This window comes from Phocoena sinus, chromosome 4, assembly GCF_008692025.1.
Source record: "Phocoena sinus isolate mPhoSin1 chromosome 4, mPhoSin1.pri, whole genome shotgun sequence".
NCBI lineage: Eukaryota > Metazoa > Chordata > Mammalia > Artiodactyla > Phocoenidae > Phocoena > Phocoena sinus.
In genome coordinates, this window is record NC_045766.1 from 49,181,013 (window position 1) to 49,204,648 (window position 23,636).

Here is a 23,636-nt window from a genome sequence, read left to right on the forward strand (position 1 = left end):
GAAATTTGGAGTCAACTGTGTCCAGTTTGAGCTCAGGCCGTTTGGTTAAGACTGGTTAGGACCATTGACCCTCTAACTGGGCAAGCACCAGTATCCACTAGGTGACTTTTTGAGGTCAGAGGGCCAAAAACTCTACCCTTAGAGCGTGCTAAGGCCACCATATTCTGAACATGCGTCCCACGAAGAAGCCAGTAGCTAGCTTAGTCGTGCCTGCGCAGAACGACGATTACGTCACTTCTTTCTTATCTCCAGTCACCCTTCCCCATGCTCCCCACGCCTCAGGCCACCCTGCTTCTTTATCTCATAAATATCCGGAGCCCTTCACCTTCTGGGAGGCGGACCTGCGACTTGTCTCCTCCCTTGGCTGCTTCGTGAATAAACCCTTTCTCTGCTGCAAACCTCAGCATTTCTGCATTTGGCTTGCTGCACGTTGCGCAAATGAACCTGGTTTGGTAACGCTATGCCCAGCAGGGGTGGGGAACTACAAAACTCTTTTTTTTTTTTTTTTTTAATTTATTTATTTATTTATTTATTTATTTTGCGGTACACGGGCCTCTCACTGTTGTGGCCTCTCCCGTTGCGGAGCACAGGCTCCGGACGCGCAGGCTCAGCGGCCATGGCTCACGGGCCCAGCCGCTCCGCGGCACGTGGGATCTTCCCGGACCCGGGCACGAACCCGTGCCCCCTGCATCGGCAGGCGGACTCTCAACCACTGCGCCACCAGGGAAGCCCCCAAAACTCTATTTTAAATTTACCTTTCTGTAAGAATTAAGTTCAGATAATTTGAAGTTGAAGCAACAATAACTCTTCCAATGTATAAAAGGCAAAATCCACCCGAATTTTCAAGCTAAAACACAAGATTTCAAATATATTTCATTTTTGTGGTTTCCCCACCACCACCTTGAAGGAAGCCCCCAGACCTCTTGATATCAGGAGATGCATAGTTACAGGCCGACTCCTCCACGGGGCACTGTGGGTACAGCGCCTGGGACCCACAATGCTTTTTGCAGCTGACAAAAATGTCCTATGAATTTTAAAATCAGAAGAAAACAATTAACTCTTTGGTCAAAGTAACTGTTTTAATACATAACATTAATATATTTGTCTTTATGCCAAGGAAGTTGTAAAATCTAACTTAAAATGTTTTTTATGGAGTCAGGAGACCACGAAGGCAAAAGTAAGAGGCTAGGTCCATGAGAATCACATTGTGACCCTGGGTAGTTGGTATTGCTGTGCTGGTAAACCTCAAAACACAGGTGACAATAATATTTCTTAAAGTATGGTGGTCCAAATAACACCATGATGTGATGGGACAATGGTTAACATTTTTAATTTGAAAAGTATGTATTACATATTAAAGTGTAATTAAAAATAATGGATTGCCCATTCATGGTAGCAATAAAGTTTCCTTTTTGGAAAATTAGAAATTTGGCTAATGGTCTGATTGCTTAATTCCATTTTAAATCATATATCATAATTGTTTTTTCAGAATTAGTAGGTCACAATGTCGAGAGCAAGAAGTATTTGTTGGTTGGAACAAAGCATCTCCTTTTACTGGCACATGAAATGGTCCTACATAAGTCTTGCACTGTACGGACAGAAGCAGATAAGTGATAAAGATTCCTCACAAGAATAAGACATTCATGTAAAAATGAGATCGGCAAGTCCAGTCCATCCAGCCGGGTTCATTTTACAAGGGTCAGACAGCCCTGGGGCATAAACTAATCATTCCCGGGTCTGGAGGAAGCCGCCTCCTGATTCCCAAGAGGCAGCATCACACGATTAGATTGTTTACCTTTGCTCAACACAAATTTGACACATTTTCCCAAAACTACCTGTCTGGGGCCCTGTCAAAATACAATGATGGAAAGTCAGAATAATTTTCTGGCCCAGTATGTCTAACATTCCAAAACTCCATTCCATTTCAGTCATGTTTTGGAGGTAGGGAAGGATATTTTCCCCACTAGTACTTGAAATCAATCCATTCTTGCATGCTTTAGCTCCCCAGAGCATAGACCCATTGCTGAATTCGAAGCAGCCAGTGGCATCCAGGACCTTCGAAAAGTAGTATTCTCGGGCTTCTTTTTTCTCTTGTATGTCTTCGAGCTGTTAACTTAGAGGGAAGGGACTTACCTACTCTCAAAGCAAGAAGGCCTTATGTTGTTTTTAACGGCCAATGAAATTTTTCCCAGGGATCTGCAAGAAGGGCTGCCCAAAGAAAATTCTATATATTTCTCATGAACATTTACAGAACCGCAAAGCAAATAAGACATAGAACACAACACTACTACAAACATTTTTGAGGACAGTAAATAAGATTCTCAGTTGTTTCATTCAGCTCTGCCAATATTAGCTATACCATCATCCTCACCTAGTATTTGGACAATAATATTGTAGCTAGTAATAAGCAGAATCAGGATTTGAATTCAGGTCTGCTTAGACCCAAAGTCATGTTCTTAACCCCTGGAACAAAGCTGGTAGTCAGTACATATTTTTGAATCTGAATCTAGATAAGGGAACCGGTCTTTTTGACCCAGGATGCTGAAGTATTTTCTGGAGCTACTTTACAGCTAATCTCAACTCCCAGAATGAAGGAGTTCCGTAAAATATCTGAAGTAAATAATACCAGATTCAAGTATTCTTTCTAAGGAACGGTTTCCCAGACAAGATGACAGTGATGCAGAGATTCTAGCCACTCCTCGGAACAGATCCTACTGGAATAACAACACAGAATTCACCCTGGGCCCCTTAATGAGACAGGGAGAGAGCTGTGTGACCCCACTAGGTAGGGTGTACGAGCCCCATACCAGTCTAAAGAAGCTACAGAAGACAGACCTCCACCCTTCTTCCACCCAATAAAGATTTCTTGGGGTTCACGTCTCTCAAGGGGGATTTGAGGCAGGAGATAGACGGGCCCCAGGCCGAGCAGCTGGAGTTCGTCCCCTGTGGACAGATACTCCAAAATAGCAAGGAGGGAGGAGAAGCTGAGCCCTGCCCAGGTAAGAGATAAAAAAGAGCATATATTCCTCATTCTTGAAGTCAAGGAGACCTTCCCAACTACACACACACAGAAAGGCTCCTTGAAGGTCAAAAAGGGAGCGGGTGTCACCCCATAGTAGGTGATGTCAACCTACCCATAGGCCTCTTCACTAGAATCCATCGTGGCTAAGAGATGCACGTGCACACATGAGAGGAGCCTGAGATGAACCAAATATGGACTCAGAACCAGACAAAGCAAGACGATTGGCCAAAGGGAGCCCAGAAGAAATGCCCCATATAAGTGATTCAAACTACCACGAGGGTACGGCTCTCTCTCTCTGAGTTCACCCATGTGTTTATCCACACGTACTACTTTTCCTCCAAATAAACACTTTACGTGCTTCACTACTTTCCGTCTTTGTGGGAATTTTTTTCTGCAAACCCGAAGGGCCAGGGCCTTGTCACTAGCCACTGGTCCTGGTGGTCTAGTGGCTAGCATTCAGCGCTCTCACTGCCGCGGCCCAACCTCAATCTCTGGCCAGCAACGGAAACCGTGCTTCAAGCCACTGCAGGCCGAGGCTACCCAAGATCATATTTGATTTTATTCCTTGTTGAAATCCAATTGGGATGAGAAAAATTAACTATTACAATTAAATAAGCAGGAGAAAGTGAAAGATTTCCATGTAAAAAGCTCAAAGTTCTGTTCCTTTAAAAAAAAAATGTCTAAAGAAACTCAATCCTTTAACTGGGACTCCAGATAACAGACTGTACTGTATATACAAAGTAGCTAACACTTTTTTTTTTTGAGTACTCATTTTATTTTTAAATTCTTCTAAATGCATTTCATGTATCATCTCATTTAATCTTTATGAACTATATGAACTTTATGAATAATAGGTACTATTATTATTCCTATTTTTCAGCAGATGAAACCAAGGTACAGAAAGGTTAAGCAATTAGCTCTAGGTCGAACAGCCAGTAAGTGGCAGAGTCAAGATTCTAGACTCAAGGGATCTAATGCCAAAGCCTATGCTCTTGACCACTTTGCTCTGCTGCTTCTTATAATAATAATTACCACTTACTGGATACTTTATTACGTGCCGTATATGCTTTATGTACATTATCTCATTTACTATTCCCAACAACCATAGGAAGAGTGTTTGTAGGTACATTGTATATATGCATACAGATATAGAAGTAGGTGTGTGTATATAGGTGCATGTGAATGATTCCAGCTTCTATCCCATCACCCTAAAACGTGACAAATCTCTCAACTCTTGAAAGAAAGCCATCTTAGATACTCTGTGATTAATCATATGAAGTATTCACACAAAAACTGCATTGCGCATCACCTTCTCATATTTCCAGTAGGTGATTTGATTGAATCTTTATTTTGAGAAGAATAGAATTCATTTACTCCCATGTTCTTGTTCTTTTTATTTCAGTTTAATATGAAATATAACAGCACCAGAGAAAGTTCTGCAATACCTTAAAGGACAGAGTTTTAGGACCATCACTGAATCTGTAAAAGTTCCAAGTAAAAACCTCCAAGGCATAGTAGCAGTCAAATGTCTCTGTACATACTCAGCCAATCTGTATATACTTTGCACTTGAAGATTGTAAGGCTCCATCATCATGGTTATCGCCAGAGCTAAGAAGATCTGCCTTCTCCCCTTCACTGATCCAAGTGTGTGACTTATCTCTGTGGACGTGACGAGTCAGCCACCAGTGGGCATCAAGGCCTTGCCTTCGCCTTCTCACTTCCTAGAGGAAGAGTTCAACGCAGAGGCTAGATGGCCCATTCAGGCACCCAGTCTATTCTGAATCTGGATTTATGCCTTCTCTTTATCTAGAAAAGGTGTTTCACCTAATCAAGTGGTCTCTAGTTCTCAGGGCCAATGAAGTGGCCTAATTTCATGCTTCCCAAATTTAAATGTGCCTACAAATTATCTGGGGAATCTCATTAAAAAGCAGATTCTGGGGACTTCCCTGGAGGTCCAGTGGTTACGACTCCACCCTTCCACTGCAGGGGGCGAGGGTTTGATCCCTGGTCAGGGAACTAAGTTCCTGCATGCCACATGGTGAGGCACAAAAAAAAGGGGGAGGGGGGGATATTTGTTTGAATTTTTGAAAGGCCCACCTAGGGTTCAAATCCATAGTGATCTAAACAAATTTCCATTATAGTCATGTGGCATTAAAAACTCTAGACAGTCCTTAGAAATATCCATTCACTTTTTAAGCTTTCGGACTCCACAAGGATGTCTCACTCCAGATAGGGAGAGAGACCATTATTCCACACGTGAAGCTAAAGGCATCCCTTCCGTCACTGAGCCACCTGTTCTCTAGTGCCCAGTGATCCACAGAGTAAGCAACTAATAATTTCAGATTCTCCAAAATGGTGAATCCTTGACCTAAATGTGTTTAATACTCAGTAAGCCTCTCTAACTCAGACTACTTTGGATGTGAGAGTTGGTACCACTATGTAAATAAGGAACTATTTTACTGTATAGTTAAATGAAACAAATACATGCAGTACAAATTCTCTGGAGGAAATGCTCTAATATTGAAGAACAACTTGTGATTAGCATATCAATAGGAATACATGAACAGCAGTTTTTAAATACCTGAGGGCACTTAAGGACAGGTTTTTTAACAAACTTCTTAAACTTCTGTTTATAGTCTGAAATTACTTGGAAAACTCTTTCTTGTAAGACACTTTAAAAGGTCAAGTTCAGCCCATATCTCCTCTTTGAAAATTAATAAGTTTTTAATGTACTCAGAGATGCAGAAATGATGTCAAGCTTACTTGATTGACCAAGCCAAAGAACCTTCTAGAATAGCAACATGTTTTGGCTGGGTTTCTACCATTAAGTCACTTGTCCTCTTAAGTGGGATATTTTAAAGTACACTTATTTTGACATATTAGCAGAATTACTACGTCACTTGTAAGCAGCAAAATAATTCTCTTTAACCTTTTTAAAATGGTCAAAGAGGAGAAATAAAGTATATAAACAATGCTGAGGAATAATGGCTTGCTAGTGTTACCTCTCCATTTTAAAAGGGACCCTACTGCTGATGCAGGGGACACGGGTTCGTGTCCCGGTCTGGGAAGATCCCACATGTCGCGGAGCAGCTGGGCCCGTGAGCCATGGCCGCTGAGCCTGCGGGTCTGGAGCCTGTGCTCCGCAACGGGAGAGGCCACAACAGTGAGAGGCCGGCGTACAGCAAAAAAAGGGGACCCTAAGAACTGGGGACCATAGATCTCTGTTAAGCCAGAAATTTTTAAATTAAAGGTTTTAAATTAAATCACTGAATGCTTGAGTTCAGCCCCACCTTGCTTTCATTCTTCCAATGAATTATATCTGCTTCAGTCTTTGGTGTCAAAAGGTTGTAGGTGGGTTCAACTTCCAGTTGTTGGAGTGACCTAGGGCAAGTCAAGCTTTCTAAGGCCAAACTCTTCATCTGAAGAGCAGGGATCATAAGTATTAAGTTATCTACCTCATGACGCTGTGGAATGGAGCCTTTCCTATAATGGGCATAAGTACTATGTATATACACTATACATATATATTTACATACCAGTACTGCTTGTATTGTTAGCAGAACAAAGTCAGTCCTTGAGCTTTAAAGAGACACATGAACCACAAGAAAAGTCAAGAACTTCCACTTAAAACCACAATGAGATACCATTGCACACCTGTCAGAATGGCTATCATCAAACAGACAACAAATAACAAGTGTTGGTGAGGTGTGCACTGTTGCTGGGACGGCACATTGGTGAAGCCACCATGGAAAACAATATAGAGGCTCCTCAAAAAGTTAAAAATAGAACTGCTATAAGATCCAGCAATTTCACTTCTGAGTATTTACTCAAAGAAAACAAAAACACTAATTCAAAAAGATATATGCATTCCAATGTTCATTGAGGCATTATTTATAATAGCTAAGATATGGAAGTGTCCATGGATAGACAAATGGATAAAGATATGGTACATACATATATATAATTCAATATCACTCAGCCATAAAAAAGAATCTTGCCATGTGCAACAACATGAATGGACTTAGAGGGTATTAAGTGAAATCAGTAACACAGCGAAAGACAAATACCACAGGATCTCACTTACATGTGGAATCTTAAAAACAAAACAAACAAAACAAAAACAGACTCATAGATACAGAGAATAAATGGATGGTTGCCAGAGAGAAGGAGAGGGGACATAGGTGAAGGGGATAAAGAGGTCCAAACCTCCACTTATATAAGAAGTCACAGCATAAGGAATATGGTCAATAATAATGTAATAACTTTGCATGGGACAATTGGTTACTAGACTTATGGTGGTGATCATTTCATGATATATGCAAATGTCAAACTATTATGTAGTATACCTGAAACTAACATAACATTGTACACCAACTATATTTCAATTAAAAAAAAAATACTGCCACCTAAAACACAAATTAAATCTATGAAACTCCTAACCACAAGAGAGGACCCAGGGCAACAACCATAAGGAGACTGTTCTTTAACAAACTACCAAGAGTTCTGAATGCATCCTAACCTCTAAGGTTCAAATCTAGAAAGATAGAAACATTCTTCTTCAATGTGACCTTCCACGGCACACAGGTCACTGGGCTGTGTCTTTACCTGTAAGTCAGTTCTTAGGCTTTGAGCATTTCATCGAGATGCTCCAGTCCTACATCCAAGCAAAGCTGCTATTTGTTAGTTCTTACAACTTTTATTCTGGAGAATGTTTTGTAAATATCCTCCATGCTCCAAATCCCCCCCAAAGTGTATGTTAGTATGAAGTGCCATTATTCTAACAAAATCAGCTTTTCTGGCCACATATATATCATAGGGTGACACTGCACCACCAGGAACTGTCCTCAACTGTTACCTCTTCTTAGGGAGCAATCCAATTCCAATAAAGCATTGAACCCTGTCAACACCAACACCAAATAGATATACATACCCTTGTATATCTACTCATTTTTTTAAACTAATATTCAACACTAGGCACTTAACTGCTTCTATTTGAACCCAAAACACAAACTGTGCAGAGGGGATTTTCTCCCCCATATTTACTCTGGAAGAGACACCAGCCACAGAGAAGTCAGTTAAACCTCATGTGCCCACAGACCTGAGGTGGTTAGCTCCCTGAGCTGTGTTCCTCAAGGAAATCTGGAAAGAAAACCTCTGGGCTTTAACCAGGACCTCAGAGAGCAGAGAGGAGGGCTCCCTAGGAGAGCTCTGTGGGCTTGTGAGCTCTGTGGGTCACACCCTTCCTGAGAGGCAAGATCCTGAGTAAGACGTTGAAACCTCTGGATGTTCATGGTCTCCGTCAGCAAATGGGTATCATAACCCCACCCAATCTCTGGATTCAAGTGTTAGAACAACAACATGAGGACCACAGACTTGGAAATGCCGAGACGCTCCCTGGAGACCAATGCACGGGGTAAAGAGTCTCTTCAACACTGATCATGCAGTTGGCAGAATGCTGGGGGTGATGGAAGTTGTGACTGGAGTGCGATGGGAAGCACGGTCAGTACCTGTCTTACTTTTACACGTTCACAAATACATGGATTTGAAGGAGAACTAACACCACGATATGTAGTATTTAGGACAAACTTCAAAGACCACAACTGACCGTGGTATTACTCATCAGCTGAACCAGTATTCATAAATCTCCTTTGCTTCTGGACTGGAAAGGAATGGTCAAACAACGAGCTTTTTGTGGTGGACGCCACTATTTTTGTTTTGGGTTTTGTTGGCCACCTTGTTGTTGTTTTTTCCTCCCTATTTTGTGTTTTTCCTTATCGCCTACCAACGCTCCAACACTGGTTTCTTGGATACACCTTAAATTTAGAACATATTTACTCAGATGATTAACTGTAGTCGTTAGTCTTGTTCAAGCAAGCCTTGTCCTGAGCAACGGGTAAGCTGGAGACCCAAGGAAGAGGGCAGCCTCTGCTCTTCATCAGGCATCTGCTCATCCCACCCGATCCCCATCCTGCTGCAGACCATTCAGGCTGGGTGCCCAGCACCTCCTCCTTTCAGCACTCACAGACCCGTATGGGGAGGGAAGCAGCTTGGGTGCTTAGCTTCCGTGATACGTTTCTTCAGGGAATGAAAGGTTTTGGAAGTTCTGAAGGATCTCTCAACGTGGGTAAGTGGGTACAAAATTGTAGAACCAAAAGTACTAAACATTTAGGTGACAAAACATTCCTCTTCTGCTAAAATCATCAGAAGGGTTAGCTGGGGGAAATCAGAACCTGCTTAATTGGAAACTCCTTTTAAGAGAATATACAACCAACTCTGCCTCCATCCAAACAAAAAGACTCATTGTCTTTGGTTTCCACTAACTTTCACTCTTTTGACACATAAAGAGAAAGAATGAGGTGAATACAGGTCAAACTTCTCATTGAAGCAGCTGACAATAGCCTTTAGAGGCATTGCTGGAGTTCTTGGGTCATGGGCACTACCTACTTAAAATCTGCAGGGGGAAAAAAAAAAAAGTGACTAGTGTGATCCTTAATGGAAACAGAAATCGAGAGTCTCTACAGAGAGATTCCCAACCTGCATTCACGATAAATTATCCAACAAATAGTTTGTATCTTGATACTGTTGCCAGATCACTCTCTACTACATTACCCAGAAATTCTGTCCTTTTATCCTCTGTTTCACTGTCTCTCCCCATCCTCAAGCCCAAACACACAAACCTAGGCCCCTACAAGGGGGGAAAACACAAAGGCAAAGAGTAGCCAATCTACCACAATGCCACACCAGGTTACAGCTAACTGGAGAGAAAAATACAGATTATGCACTGGCAAATATTTGCATGGTCTCCAGAGCAGTAAGATTCATCCATTTGCTCACAAAAGTACACGACTGCAGCTGAGAGAATAAATCAATTCAATTCAACAAACATTTATCAAGCTCCAGTCTGATTGCAGAGTCTTTTGGGGGGAAAATCACGCACCTGGATATTGGAGCTGATTTTTGAAGACGTCTAGAAATATGCTATTCCTGCCCCCTCCCACCAAAAACAAGTCATGAGAAAAGAAGCAACCAACTCCCTCAGATGACCAGCACAGCAGCATTTTACATTGTAAAATGTAACAAGCCCAAGTTCCTTTTTGTAGATGGAAAAGAATTCCCTTCTTATCTTTCTGGGGAAATAGCAATTTTGCTTGTTGTATAAAAACATAGTGTAAGAAACCAGTGATTAATTACCCAACCATCAATCACCTTTCAGTATTTTGGATATAAAGATTAGACCAACTATATATTGAAACAAGTTATGTCATCACTGCTTTATATTATATATTCAGACTTATCAGGGATCTACTTGAAATGAATTCTAAACATGCAATGCGAGAGCAGGGCAAAACCAATCCCTGCCAAACATCTAGGGGGATTCTCTATCCCCTGCTCCCGCCCCAGATTTCCTTCTGGGAAACTTGTGTGTGGAGCTGAGAGAATTTAGGCTATGTGACCACGAGTCAGGCTCTATAGCCTACTTGTTGACCTCAGGAAAGTCATTTATAAACTGAGACCTAACTTCTTCAACTTTAAAACAGGGATAATCATATCCCTTCTATCTCACTTGTGAGGATACTGTGGAGGTCAAATAGAATAATGAAGATGAAGGTTTTATAAAAATTGTTATAATCATCAATATTGATGTTCAATTCCACAGTCCTGGAGACAGGGGAGCAAAAGGAAAACCTAAGAAAACCCACCTCTGTTCCCAGAAGTGTGTAACAGGGTCTTTACAAGTTTAAACAGCCTGTAGCTATTTAGCCACAGGGACAGTTTTAGATCATGTCCATGATCTAATAGCCAGTTTCAAAAAGAAGGCGAAACCAGTTTCAAAAAGAAGGCGAAACAGTTTTTTTCTTATCCTATTTTTTTTCTGTTATAATGCATGGTAGGTGGACACCGTTTTGATGTAACTTATCAGTATTTAGCAGCTGTTGGCTAGTATTAAATATTATATTGAGGGTCAGTCTCCTTGATGTATATGTTTCAACAGTTGAGATTAAGCAAAAATGACACATATTCCACTGAGATAGGGCATTCCAAGCTCAGCGGAACGTGAAAGTGGTAGCCTTTCTTTTAAAGTTGATACTTTTAACCATCTACTCTGTATTGGCGCTAGAGAAAAAGTAAAGTAATGTTCCGGAACTCAAGGAGCTCTGAGTTTAGAGTGGAAACAGCCAGACAGAACATTACAAAACAGTGAGGGCAGGATGATGAGGAGAGGTCAGCCAGTGTCCCAGGGTGCAGAGAAGGAGGGGTGCTCCTGAGCCAAGGGTTAAGGCTGTCGGGTAGGTGGCACGGAAACTGCTAGCACTGTGATAGCACTGCGCACGCGTGAGTCAGGATCCGCCCAGCACAAGGCTGGACAGGGAGAGGTGGCACGGAAACTGCTAGCACTGTGATAGCACTGCACACGCGTGAGTCAGGATCCGCCCAACACAAGGCTGGACAGGGAGATAGAGGTCGCGTCCTGAGGAATCTGGGCCTGGGGACCTCATCTGCTCTGTGGATGGATGCAGGAGGGGTGCAGGGGAGTGGCGCACTGGAGAAAGGACAGCTGCATCGGGGACACCCTGACCACCTCCTTCCAGAACATTCTGCTGTCGTATGAAATACTGGAGTTTCATATGGAAGAAAAAAAAATTTACTTACTGAAAGAGAAAACAGGTGCTACATTTAAAGGTAAAGGGGAATCTCATTATAAAAGTGTGTTAAAAATAATCACAGCCCAGGGCTTCCCTGGTGGCACAGTGGTTGAGAGTCCGCCTGCCGATGCAGGGGACACAGGTTCGTGCCCCGGTCCGGGAAGATCCCACATGCCGCGGAGCGGCTGGGCCCGTGATCCATGGCCGCTGAGCCTGCGCGTCCGGAGCCTGTGCTCCGCAATGGGAGAGGCCACAACAGTGAGAGGCCCACGTACCACAAAAAAAAAAAAAAAAAAAAAAAAAAAAAAAAAAAAATCACAGCCCAGTTTAATAGAGAAAACATTAACAACACTGTGTTAGGATTCATAGAAAATGTTTGCACATTGATTGACCTCTACCTCTACTTCTACCTCCACCTGAGAAGGATCATTTTATTTAGACATAAACAGGCTAAAAAAGTCAAGGCCTTCAGCCGGTTTCAGCTTCCTGGAAGAAGATGCTGCTCTGCAGGTGCTGGGCAGTCAGTCACCTGGAGGATAAAGCAGTCAGTGAGTCATCCTGAGGAACACAGACACACGGACACGCAGATGTGCAGGACCCTTCCGGCCTTGTTGGAGAGCAGGTGTTACAAGAAACTCTCCAGGAAACCATCACTTCTACAATTAAGTTTACTGGGAATACTTTTGAAAAGGAAGACCAGAGGCTGGGGCAAAGAGGGGGAGTGGGCAGTAGGGAATTACTGTTTACTGAGTACAGAGTTTCAATTTGGGATGGTGAAAAAGTTCTAGATTTGGATAGTGGCGATGGTTGCACAGCAATGTGAATGTACTTAATGCTACTGAACGATATGTTATGGCATGGATATTTTAGCACAATAAGAGAGGGTGGGGGAAGGAGAGAGGGAGAGAGAAAGAAAGAGGCAAAATGAAAAAGTAGTAAGATTTCTAGTAAATTCAGCTGAGAGCCTCCTACTGCGTTCCTGAACGTGATGCCCAGGACAAAACTGAATTTCTCAAGAAATACTCTAAAGAAAAGCATCATCTGGAACATGCTAGTGACCTGCCAAAGGCTATATGTCCCAACCGGCTATATTATGTAATCATGGGCAAGTTTTCTAAAACCATAGAGCACCTTCCCCCTAAAGGAGACTGAGCTCTTCACATAATTTAATTCATAACTCTTCCCTGCAGTCTAGAAAGATGATCTCGTTATTATCATTATTATTATGGTAGCTATTTTGTATTAAGAGTTCTCGGTGAGCCAGCTGCTATCCTCTCTTCCTTTGTCGTAGATGGGAACAAAACACACAGCAGTTCTGTGCATTGCCTGGGAAAGTAAGCAACAGGACCAAAATCAGAAGCAATGCCCAAGGCCACAGCACTCGACAGAAGAGGCTGTACTCTGCCCGATTTGGAGGCCCGGGCAAGGTTTCCCTCCCCCATTCCAGATTCTCACCACCGAGCAGGGCTCCTACTTAATAAAGAACACGCACTTGCTTGCCAAAGAGTAGATACTTGTTTTTGCATTTGCAAAATATCCAAGTAGACTTAATAAAATTATATTTGAGGTTAAACCACAAAGATAAGAAATTTAATCCAGGGCCCCAATTAAGTATTCTTTTTAAGAGAGTCTCAAATGTTTCCCATGTCTAAAGAGTTACAACTGTGTATGGCCCTAAATTCTGTGCCTGTAATCCTGACCGAGTTTCATTTCACAGGTTACAAAAAAGACCCAAATAATAATTACATAGTAACTATTGATTGTTTAATTACTTGAGACTGCCTTATAATCACCAAATCATGAAGGGTGTTGCGAGATCTATAAACTACACATCACCAGGGTGCTGTGCACCAAGTTATTTGGTAATTCACTGATATGAGATGGAAGGGAAGAATTTTGAACTAAAGTAATCTAAACACTTCTAAGGAAAGGTGGCACACATGTGCCAAGCCGATAATAGATGCTTATACTAAAGGCTGATGTTGAATAAATGAACAAACAAGGTAAACAAAACCCCAGGATAGAGATAAGAGTGGAAGAGACTCCTCCCCAAAGGCAAAGACACCAAAAAGATCCTGTAAGCTACCTGAGAGGCAATACCTTAGCCCAGTGGATCTCAATTCTGGCTTTGCATCAGAAGCATCTGGGAAGTGCTGGAAACTAGCTTTACACAGTCCTACACCAGACCTACTAGAACCAAATCTCTAGAGAAGGGTCCAGATATGTTTAGTTTTTCAAAGCTATCCAGATGATTTCCATAAACAGTGAGGGCTGAGAAACACTAGTAGCAAAAAGAAATCCTACAAAGTCCCCTGTGGCAAGTTTTAGTAGCAACTCCGGAGGTCTCGCCACCCAGCGGAGAAAGTGACCTTCCTTATGCATATGGCACACAGGCTCACAAAGGTCTTCCCTCTGTGCTTACATGGCAGCTATCTAATTCATTACACCCAACAGTCACAGCATGAGGTGACATCGTCTTGAGCCAAAGGAGATGCAAACAACATGGGGATTTATGAAAAGCTCATCAAGCCAACCCATTTCAAGCGTAAATGATTCTACTATGGGGCAGGAGTAAAACTGTTACCTATAATTCTGGCTAACTGCAATGAAAGTACCTTCTGAAACTATATAATAATAACTAAATAATCCTAAAGTCTTAGCCATAGTCAAATGAACCTATGACGAAGAACAATGCTTTGCATGTGCTACAGCATCTTAGAGACATGTCTATTTGATGTCAAAAATCACAATTTCTGTGCTCCTAGAAAAATAGTGCTTGGGTATTTTTGGCAGGTACAACTTTTTTTAATTGAATGAAACCAACTAGTACCCTTGGGCTATATCAATTTTAATAGATAATCTGTTACTATAAACAGTATGAAAATTATTTTTAAAGGTGATTGACATACTAGACCTGGCCCAAGAGCCTGGTTTATAGGGAAACAGGAAAGATAGACCTGCAGCCATGTTTTATACAAAATGCCCCTGATGCAAAGGGTGATACGGAGCCTGTGGCAATGGGGAGATGGGCACTCAGCTATGGTACCTGGACATAAGCCATCCTGATTTTCTGTGTTCTATGGAATAGTTCCAAGAGGCATTAAAAGCAGTTACTTGGGTAGGGAGAGGAAAGGGGAGATTCCACAGTTAAATAAACTGGGAAAATATTGGGTAGAACAAAGTACTATAAATGCTAATATTCAAGAGTAAGGGATGGTTAGGAGCACTATGAAACCTCTTTAGTCACTCTATTCTTTTTTCACAGAGCTGATCTTGGGGTTCCACTGAACACACTTTGAGAAATGTGACTGTCTAGCTAACAAATGTCAGTGAGGCAAAGGCAAAGCCAGAGAGACCTCCACTCAATCCAATGACCCTGTTTGCCTGAAGATCACAAAACAGAAGGGGTGCAAGAATGAATCTGTAGCTGGGGTCAGGCCACCCAGAGGGGACTTTCATGTACTTGGTAACACACAGCTTAATGGGCACAAGGATGAAGAAGAGAAAGGTTGACTCAGGATTAAGCTTCCCTAGTCCCTGTATACAGGACTCTGCCACCTACCTTGTAATAAAATAAAAGACAATAGCAATAATCAAACCTTAAGTGGACATAGCAGTTTAAATTTAACAAAGTACTTTCATAGTCCTTAATTCATTTCAATCTCACAGTAACCTGATGGGATATATCAGGAAAGGCTTTTTTTTTTTTTTTTTGTGGTACGCAGGCCTCTCACTGCTGTGGTCTCTCACATAGCAGAGCACAGGCTCCGGACGCGCAGGCTCAGGGGCCCAGCCGCTCCGCGGCATGTGGGATCTTCCCGGACCGGGGCACGAACCCGTGTCCCCTGCATCGGCAGGCGGACTCTCAACCACTGCGCCACCAGGGAAGCCCAGGAAAGGCATTTTTATCCTCATTTTACAGATGAGAAAACCTGAAGCTCTAAGTGGTGATATGGCAAGCTCAAAGCTACAGCAAGTTAGAGGTAGAGCCAAACCCATAAAGACTGATCCTCAGTTCCTAAGTGAGGTCCTTACTACCCCACTCTCCTTACAAATCTCATAAAAAGGGCTCTCTACTTAGATCTTGCACAATCTTAAGGGGAAAAACTGTCGATTCTTCCCCCAAAATTTGTAAAATATATAATTATTTAAGACTCACTCTCACCTCAGTAAAATCCCAGAGTGCTACACCCAATTCTTCTTACGTCCTCTAATAATCTACTTCTTCTTACAAATTATTGAGAAATTGGCTTTCTTTAAACAAAGACCAACTATAGTATCTGAATGGCAATTATATCATCCAATGCCATAAAGAAGAATTAAGAGTTGGATTTAATATAGATAATGCAATTCTGAACATACATAAAAAAACCAAGAACTCAAAGGTAGAAGGTGAAGCACAAAGATGTGTGTGTTTCTGACCTCATCTTCTATGAATGCTTCCTGCACATCAGAAGCTCTTCTGCAAAACCAAGACCAAGGAAACAGCTGGTAAGCTAGGCTCCCCCTGGTGCATGTGTTTGGGAAGAAGAAAAGGTTGCTGAGTGCCTACTATGTGTCAGGCACTGGGCTGAGGGATTCCACACACATTACACTTTAGTCTTCATAACAACCCTACACTGTACTATTACTAACAGTACTGTTACTCAGAGAGCAAGTTGGCCATCTTCACAAAACTAGAACGAGGCAGAAACAGACTGGATGCCAGCTCGGTCCTGCTCCTAAGTCCTTTCCATTACACTCCTTTCCACTTATGAAAATGTTAAATTATACCCCAACATATGCACATGCCAAGGCCTCTAAGCTTTTTCCAAATCCCCTTCCCACAATTCATCCAGGTCCCCACTCTGACTCATATTGCTCTATATTCTACGCTCCCACTGTCTCTGTTTGCACATCAATTTTAAGAGTTTTTGCTATTTTCTCTTACGCTTAGAGAAGTGGTCCTCAGCTGCGGAGAACTTTGCCCCTCAGGAGACAGCTGGCAATGCCTGGAGACATTTCTGATTGTCAGGACTTCGGGGTGCACTGGCATCTCATGGGTGGAGGCCAAGGATGCTGCTAAACATCCTACAATGCACAGGACAGCACCTCCACAACAAAGAGCTATCTGACCCCAATGTTTCTCAAGCCAGTGCCAAGGCTGAGAAACTCCGCCTTGAAGGGATAATGTGGTTTAATAAATGTGCTTTAGTTTCCTCCCCTATAAAATCATGAGGAGTAACTAAGACACCATATAGGAAGAGCTTTAGCACACAGTAAGCATGCTAACTAAACATTAACTAATTAGTTAATCTGACTGCACACTTTTTAGAGTAGGAACCACCTTGGTTGGCTCTGCATTCTTCCCACACAAAGCACAGGGCTTTTGTCACGGGCACTCAACAAATGTGAAATAATGTATTCTTTATATTTGAATTTTTGTTTAAAAAACAAATGCCACTATTATTTAAGAAACACAACATTCTCCCATACTCACTCCTTACCAAACAAGAAGTGAATAGTATAATTCATGATTCATTAGAACAGAATATGAAAAGCTACATTGCAACCTGAATATGTCATAGAATCACCTCCATAGCAAGACTATCAATAAACCTACTATTAAAATGTTTTGTCTCACTTCAACAGAAAATTTATTAAGAGATCACAATATATAGATTTAAGGAAATCTGCAACAGGCTCAGATTCTTCTGTCTATGCCAGGTCAGTTTTTGACCGTATCAATTGTCAGGTCTTGAGTTGAATTACTCAGAAACCACCTTAAACTGTAATCACAAGCATGTCAAATAAAAACAGCAAAAGTCAAGTCTCAGAATGAGTATGTCAGAACTGGCTGGCATCACATCTCAGGTCCAGATCTTTGCGCGTTTTTACTTTTCTCAGTTTATGCATGTTAGAGTCGGCACAAAAACCCTACAGTAAATGATTACAAAAAACCATTAGGATTAACATTCACTCAAGTGGTCCTACAACAGGATAATCTACAATCATTTTTGCAGAGTCTCTGGAGGTGTGGCCCCAGGGCCCTGAACATCAGAATGAACCCATACACTTATTAGAAGTGCAGATTCCTGGACCCCAGCCAGACCTACTGAATCAAAATTTGAGAGGTTAGGCCTGGAAATCTAGATTTTTAATCATTTCTCAAATATTTGTTTTGCATAGTAAACTCTGGGAACCTCTTCCAGGAGGGTGAACCCCAGAAAATTGATTTGCCTCATTTGTAAATTTCCAGCATGTGTCTTGCTTCTACAGATTATCAATAATTAAACATAAAATCCAGACCCCTACCATAAAAATCAGGAAGAGAATTCTGTTGATGACTTTTGTCCAAATATGCACATCTGAAGTAAGCAGACTGACATTTTATGGGAAATGCTGAAAAAACTGGGAATGAATATAAATAGAATTATCAAGGAAAACAGAGCTCAATTCTGGGCCACACACACGTCACCATCTACTGTGTACCAGATGGGGGATACAGTGATGGTTAGATGGACTAGGTCCCTACCCTTATTTTTTCCTTATTATGCATTTAAATTGTTTAATATATACATAAACAAAGAAGTAAAATACTTTCGGAGAGTGGCAATGCCATGAAGACAAAAAAACAAGTTGACAGAGAAAGTCATTGGGAGGAGGGAGGCAGTGGCAGTGGCTGGCTCTATTAGATACAAGGATGAAAAGTGGTTTCCTTGAGCAGGTAACATTTGAGCTGGGACCTGAAGGAGAGAAAGCTAGCCATGAGAGGGTTGAGGGGCAAGTGCTCTAGACAGAAGAAACTATTACTAGAAAGATGCTGAGGTGAGAAAAAGGTTCACGTGAAATTATTATTGAAATTAAATCAGAAATCAGATAATACATACAAAATGTTTCATGACATAGAACACTATTTTAAAGTATGAAGGATTATTTTTATTAATATATTAGAATCGTTTCAGGGCAGAAGCCAGGATAATGAAGGACCTCAAGTCTAAGTCATACGAAGAATTAATTCAGCAACTGTGGCTACATTGACTGGAGATGAGGAGACACAAGTATGTGTTTGGGGGAAGAAGGGAGAAGTCTTCTTCAAATATCTGAAGGACTATGTTCTTGTGGAAGAAGATTACATTTTTTTTTTTAAATAGCTCCGAGGGAGTGAAAGGAGCTTGAACTGGTAAACATTTTAGGAAGGGAGAATCTTGGCCCAACCTGATAATGAACATTCAAAGGAAATTGCAGGCAAATGGAATGACTGGGAGGTAATGAATCCCGCACAAGTGGAGGTGATCAAGGATGGGCTGAACAGACGCTGGCAGAGGCATGATTGGGCTAGATGACCTATAAGGGCCTATGAAACCCTTTGAAAACACACACACACACACACACACACACACACACTCAGTCACAGTGTTCTCTCTCAACAAGTACTATAACCACCAATATGGCCTCTTTACTTCATACTTTACAACCTAGAGGAGGTTTTAAGAGAAACCTGAGAGATACTGAGGAATCCACCATATTCCCAATTCACGTTGTCACCCCAGAATAAAGTACATCTCCATCTCTGCAATAACCAATATACAGTTCCAAAGGGCAAATTAAGAAACAGGATAGACTAACATTCATTTTTAAAATCTGTGGCTAAGATTTAATGGTGTTTTAGCAATAAACATTAAACAATTATTTGGACCTATTAAAATAATTACTCTATTTTAACAAAAATGTGTCTGGATTCCATTAGGTCCCAATAAGTGGCATGCCAATAAATAGCCAAAGCCTTTAGCAAACGGGTATGTGGCCTTTGGTTGGTTCGTTTTTTTCATGGGAGCCATAGGCCCAAGAAGATGATTTCCTCATAAAAAACGCTGACAGAGCCTCTTTACTCTTCATTATTTATGCAATCTGTGTAGAAAATAAAGCAAAAAACAGATACTGAACTACCACTTGACCACCTGGGGCCAAAATGATAAACAAATCTAACCTTCCAAGGAGAGACAGACCAAGCTAGACTTGGGAGTAAGGCTAGAAGCAACTTTGAAAAGCTAAATGTTGTTAATGACCTTTATATAAAATATGTTTCCACATCTAGATTTAAGTGGCTTATATGAAGATATACTTCAAGAAATACTCTCTTAATATCTACATATACTTTTTGTGTATTGAATTAAGTCTACTTCTTGAAAATTACTTGTAAATAAAATTATATTATGACTCTCTTAGGACAGCTTATTAAAAGAAACTTATAAGAATCTTTCCAGAAAAGAAAGGCTACATCTGTATAATTGTACATAAAATTATACCTCATTTTATGAAATCCAGGAACAACAAAAGCCAGGGTTACAAAAAACTAAAATCAAAGATTTAATATTTAATGTAAAGAAAGTATTTATCACAGACTTTTTTGGTATAGAAATCTGTTCCTAGGGCTTTAAAATTTATATTTATGTTTACACTATTTTAGAAATATACCTATTCCATAAAAGTTAAATATAACCTATAATGTGGACAATCACTTCCTAAATTATTTCTCTTTGGGTTCACGTGTATTTGAGTTCAGGTTTTGCAGTTTATTAAGCTTTAATCCTTCAGGGCTCAGAGTAACAGCAGGACTGGATTAGTGACCCAGAAAACCCAGGTGTCTCTGTTCTTGAGGGGGTGCCACCTAATATCATCTGGGTCGTCTAGAAACCAAACCCTTAGCTGGGTATGGAGGATTAATCCTTCAAGTAAATCATTCCAAGTCCCCAAAACATTTATAGCAAACACTCCCACTTGACTAATGTACAGAAAAGCTGCTGTACCACAAAACAATACATAGGGCTGGTAAAAGAAACCAAGCCTCCTGTCTCAAAGTCCAATGTTATCACCATGGCCATCTTTGCAGTCTCCCCTCAGCTTGAGAGAAGCCAAATTTCTGTATCAACCTCTAAGAGAAGGGCACCCTTTAGAACAATAGTGTTAACAACGTACTTGGCCAATTTCTTTCCTCTCTGAAGATCTGAGAGCTCCTGCAACTTGTTTCCTTTTCTTTTTTTTTTCAAGTAACAAGAAATTAGGGCTAATTTTGGATTTTCCAAACATTCTCATCCTTAATTGAGAATCCTTATCTCTTTGTTATCCTCCCTTGCAAGAGTGTATACAGTCCACCTCTTAGATGAGTGGACAAAGCTGTGAATCATCTCCCAGATGTGTATTCTACAGGTGGGAAGCACAGGACAATGGAATGGCACTATAAAACCAACAGCATTATACAGAGTTGCTTCTCCAAATTGACAGCGAATCAGAAGTAATTCTCTACATAAATCAGGGCTTAATTCATAAGCTCACATTAATTCACAAGTTCAATCCAACTTCTCAAAATGCAACAGCACAACCTTCCAACCTGATTATCTTCACTGAAAGTACTTAAAAGCATTTGCTGAGACACCTTTCTTTCTTGTGTCAGACAGGATCATTGTCAAGTGAACAGCTGGAGTAGACTACATTCTGTCTAATTGCAGGGAGTTGACATTTTAGGAAATAATCATTTCTTGCAAGAGAGAAATTTTCCCCCTGGAGTGGACACCAAAGGGTACCTCCTGGTAAATAAAGGCCTAAGTATTTATATATATATACACACATATACTTTTGACATTCTGTAGAATCGGAAATATTACAATCTGGATGACTTCTACAATAATTTTAATCAACTAAGAGAAGTTTAGGACTCAAAGAAGTAATTTTTAAAAAATAGAACAACAAGAGAGAATTTGTAGTGAAAATGCCATCCCATATCACTACCACGCTAGAAAGTGATGGATATTTCCCTTGAAATAATCATGCGGAAACAGTTGGTTTGTTTTTGAAGGCATGTATTTCAATAGCTCATTCACTAAAACCCCCTGAGCTTTAGTCCAAAAAGTTAATTTCCATTTTCTTTTGATAATCAGGAGAATCAACCCACTTTTCTAAATAATCACTTTTTCAGATCATTTTCTGGGAGAAAATATGTTTTAAAAGCATGTTTGGAGTGAATTTGTAAGTAAAAATTTAGTAAAAAGGAGAGAAGAACTTTTCATTCCTCAGCTCAATCTCAGCTCAAGTTTAACTTTTAAGTATTTCCTATCTTGTAAGAGTCGTTGCTGCCATTAGGCCTTTCTTTGTGAGGTGGCCAGTTTTCTCCTAACATTGTTCACTAAATTCATTTAACTCATGCCCTAGGCCAGTAACAAATCTACTTTTCCAGCTGTGATACTTTAATAGCTTAAATTTCTAAACTAAATAGCATCCTTCGCGCCTTTGAAAACCAGTTCTGGCAGTGATTAAAGTAAAGAAACGAAACATTTAAAGAGCTTCATATATGCACCATCAGAATGCATGTGTCAGCTATAAGCTCTATAATATATAATGAAGGGAAATGCCCAAATCCCGGAATCCAGTTTAGGCAGTGGGACTACAGATACATTTAAAAAGATGGAGAGTCAATTAACAAGTATATTATGTCATTTTAAATCTGTTATGAGACATGTATGAGTGAGAACAGACAGCACCGCTATTCTGCATTCATGAACCGAAACCACACATAAGCCATGTTCAAGCTCAAGGAACTTACCTTATACACTTGTCCGTATGTTCCATTGCCAACAAGTTCCACCAATTCAAAGATCCCTGCAGGATCCTGAAAGAAAATAAACAATAAAAGGTCAAAACGATATTCTAGCTGTTGTCTTAATCAAAAGCAAATACGCATTTAAAATAAGCAAATAAATAACAACTTTAGCTTTTGGGGGGGCTCTCATATGTTAATATTAAAGAGCATTAAAATTTAATTCAGCTGCGGCTATGAAATGAGTCAAAATCTATTTGTTTCTATTTTACATTTCTATGAGATGTGTTTAAATCAGACAAAAGGAAACAAGACTTCGTTGAAACAATTTTAAAAAAGAATTAATGCATTTCTCACTGTCAAATGGAAATACACTGGTAGGTACCTCGGGCTAAACTGAAAGGCTCACCATCCTGAAGGGGTTCCAATTTTGAAGATTCTTCTGTTTGACATTTCTGAGCTGCTCATTGTGTCGAACACTGGCAGTTCAGAAAGGAGTGCTCCTGTGTTGTGGGGCAATCTTCCCTGCAGAAGTCAACAGTTTCCAAGAGAAAATGGAATCAACCTAACTTCCTCTCTCAGAAAGTATTTCTCTGGATTCATCTCCCCTCTCGACAATGCTGCCTCTGCTAAGTACGCTTTTGCGGCCTGGCCTCCGGTTCCTGCAGGACCTGGAGAGTCCCGGGCAGGATCTAGAATGCAAAGGAAACTGGAGAACTATGCAAGTTCTTAGCACCAAACAGGTGTCTGCTAACCCTCCAGAGTCAGCTCTGTTAGAGCGCTCAATAAATACCCAATAATCGTGGATATTATTATCGAATTACCATCCCCAAAAGTCGAAAAGAAAAATCAAAGCCTATGAGATTCAACTCAGAGACAGAAAGTGCCTTTGGCCTCCTCTGATTCCTAACTGGACAGAAATGATTTCTTTAAAGGCCTAGCTCACGAATCACAAACATCCACGTCCACAGAGGCCGGGCAAGTAACGGAAAAGAGTGAGGGGACCGCAGGGGCCTGTGACAAACTGAGGAAGTCACGTCCCCTTTGGCGGGCAGGGGGGCCAGCTGGAACCAATCGTTGTCATGTCAACCTATGAGCGCAGTCTTGCCAGGTCTGAAGATTTTTTTGAAGAAAAACTGAACATTTTCTTTCATGTGAGATCTCGTTTTTAAATGTTAGGCACGAACTCACTTTAAAAAAAACTCTGGGGGACAAATGAAAAAAACGTCAGCCTCTGGCCTAAAAAGCATTTCCCCTCTCCAGTCAACAGGTTTACAGAGCACTGCCATATGGTGTGACGGTGACTGAGAATCAGGCGGGGGAAAGCCTGGATTTTAGCTTCAGACAGGCCTGGGCCGAGCCCCAGCTCTGCCTTGTCTGGCGGCGTGATCCCAGA

At 41.0% G+C, this 23,636-nt stretch overlaps 1 protein-coding gene across 5 annotated transcripts in view; it reads right to left on the minus strand.

Moving 5' to 3' along the window:
- TNIK (TRAF2 and NCK interacting kinase) overlaps positions 1–23,636 on the minus strand; it is a 414,569-nt gene that overhangs the window by 299,226 nt on the left and 91,707 nt on the right. For all 5 annotated transcript variants that reach the window (XM_032631527.1, XM_032631526.1, XM_032631525.1 and 2 more), the window contains exon 2: positions 22,247–22,312. Coding sequence is in view for 1 of the 5 variants with exons in the window: in XM_032631528.1 (XP_032487419.1) it covers positions 22,247–22,312 (66 nt within the window). In the remaining 4 variants the exon portion in view is untranslated. The remainder of the gene's footprint in view (positions 1–22,246; positions 22,313–23,636) is intronic.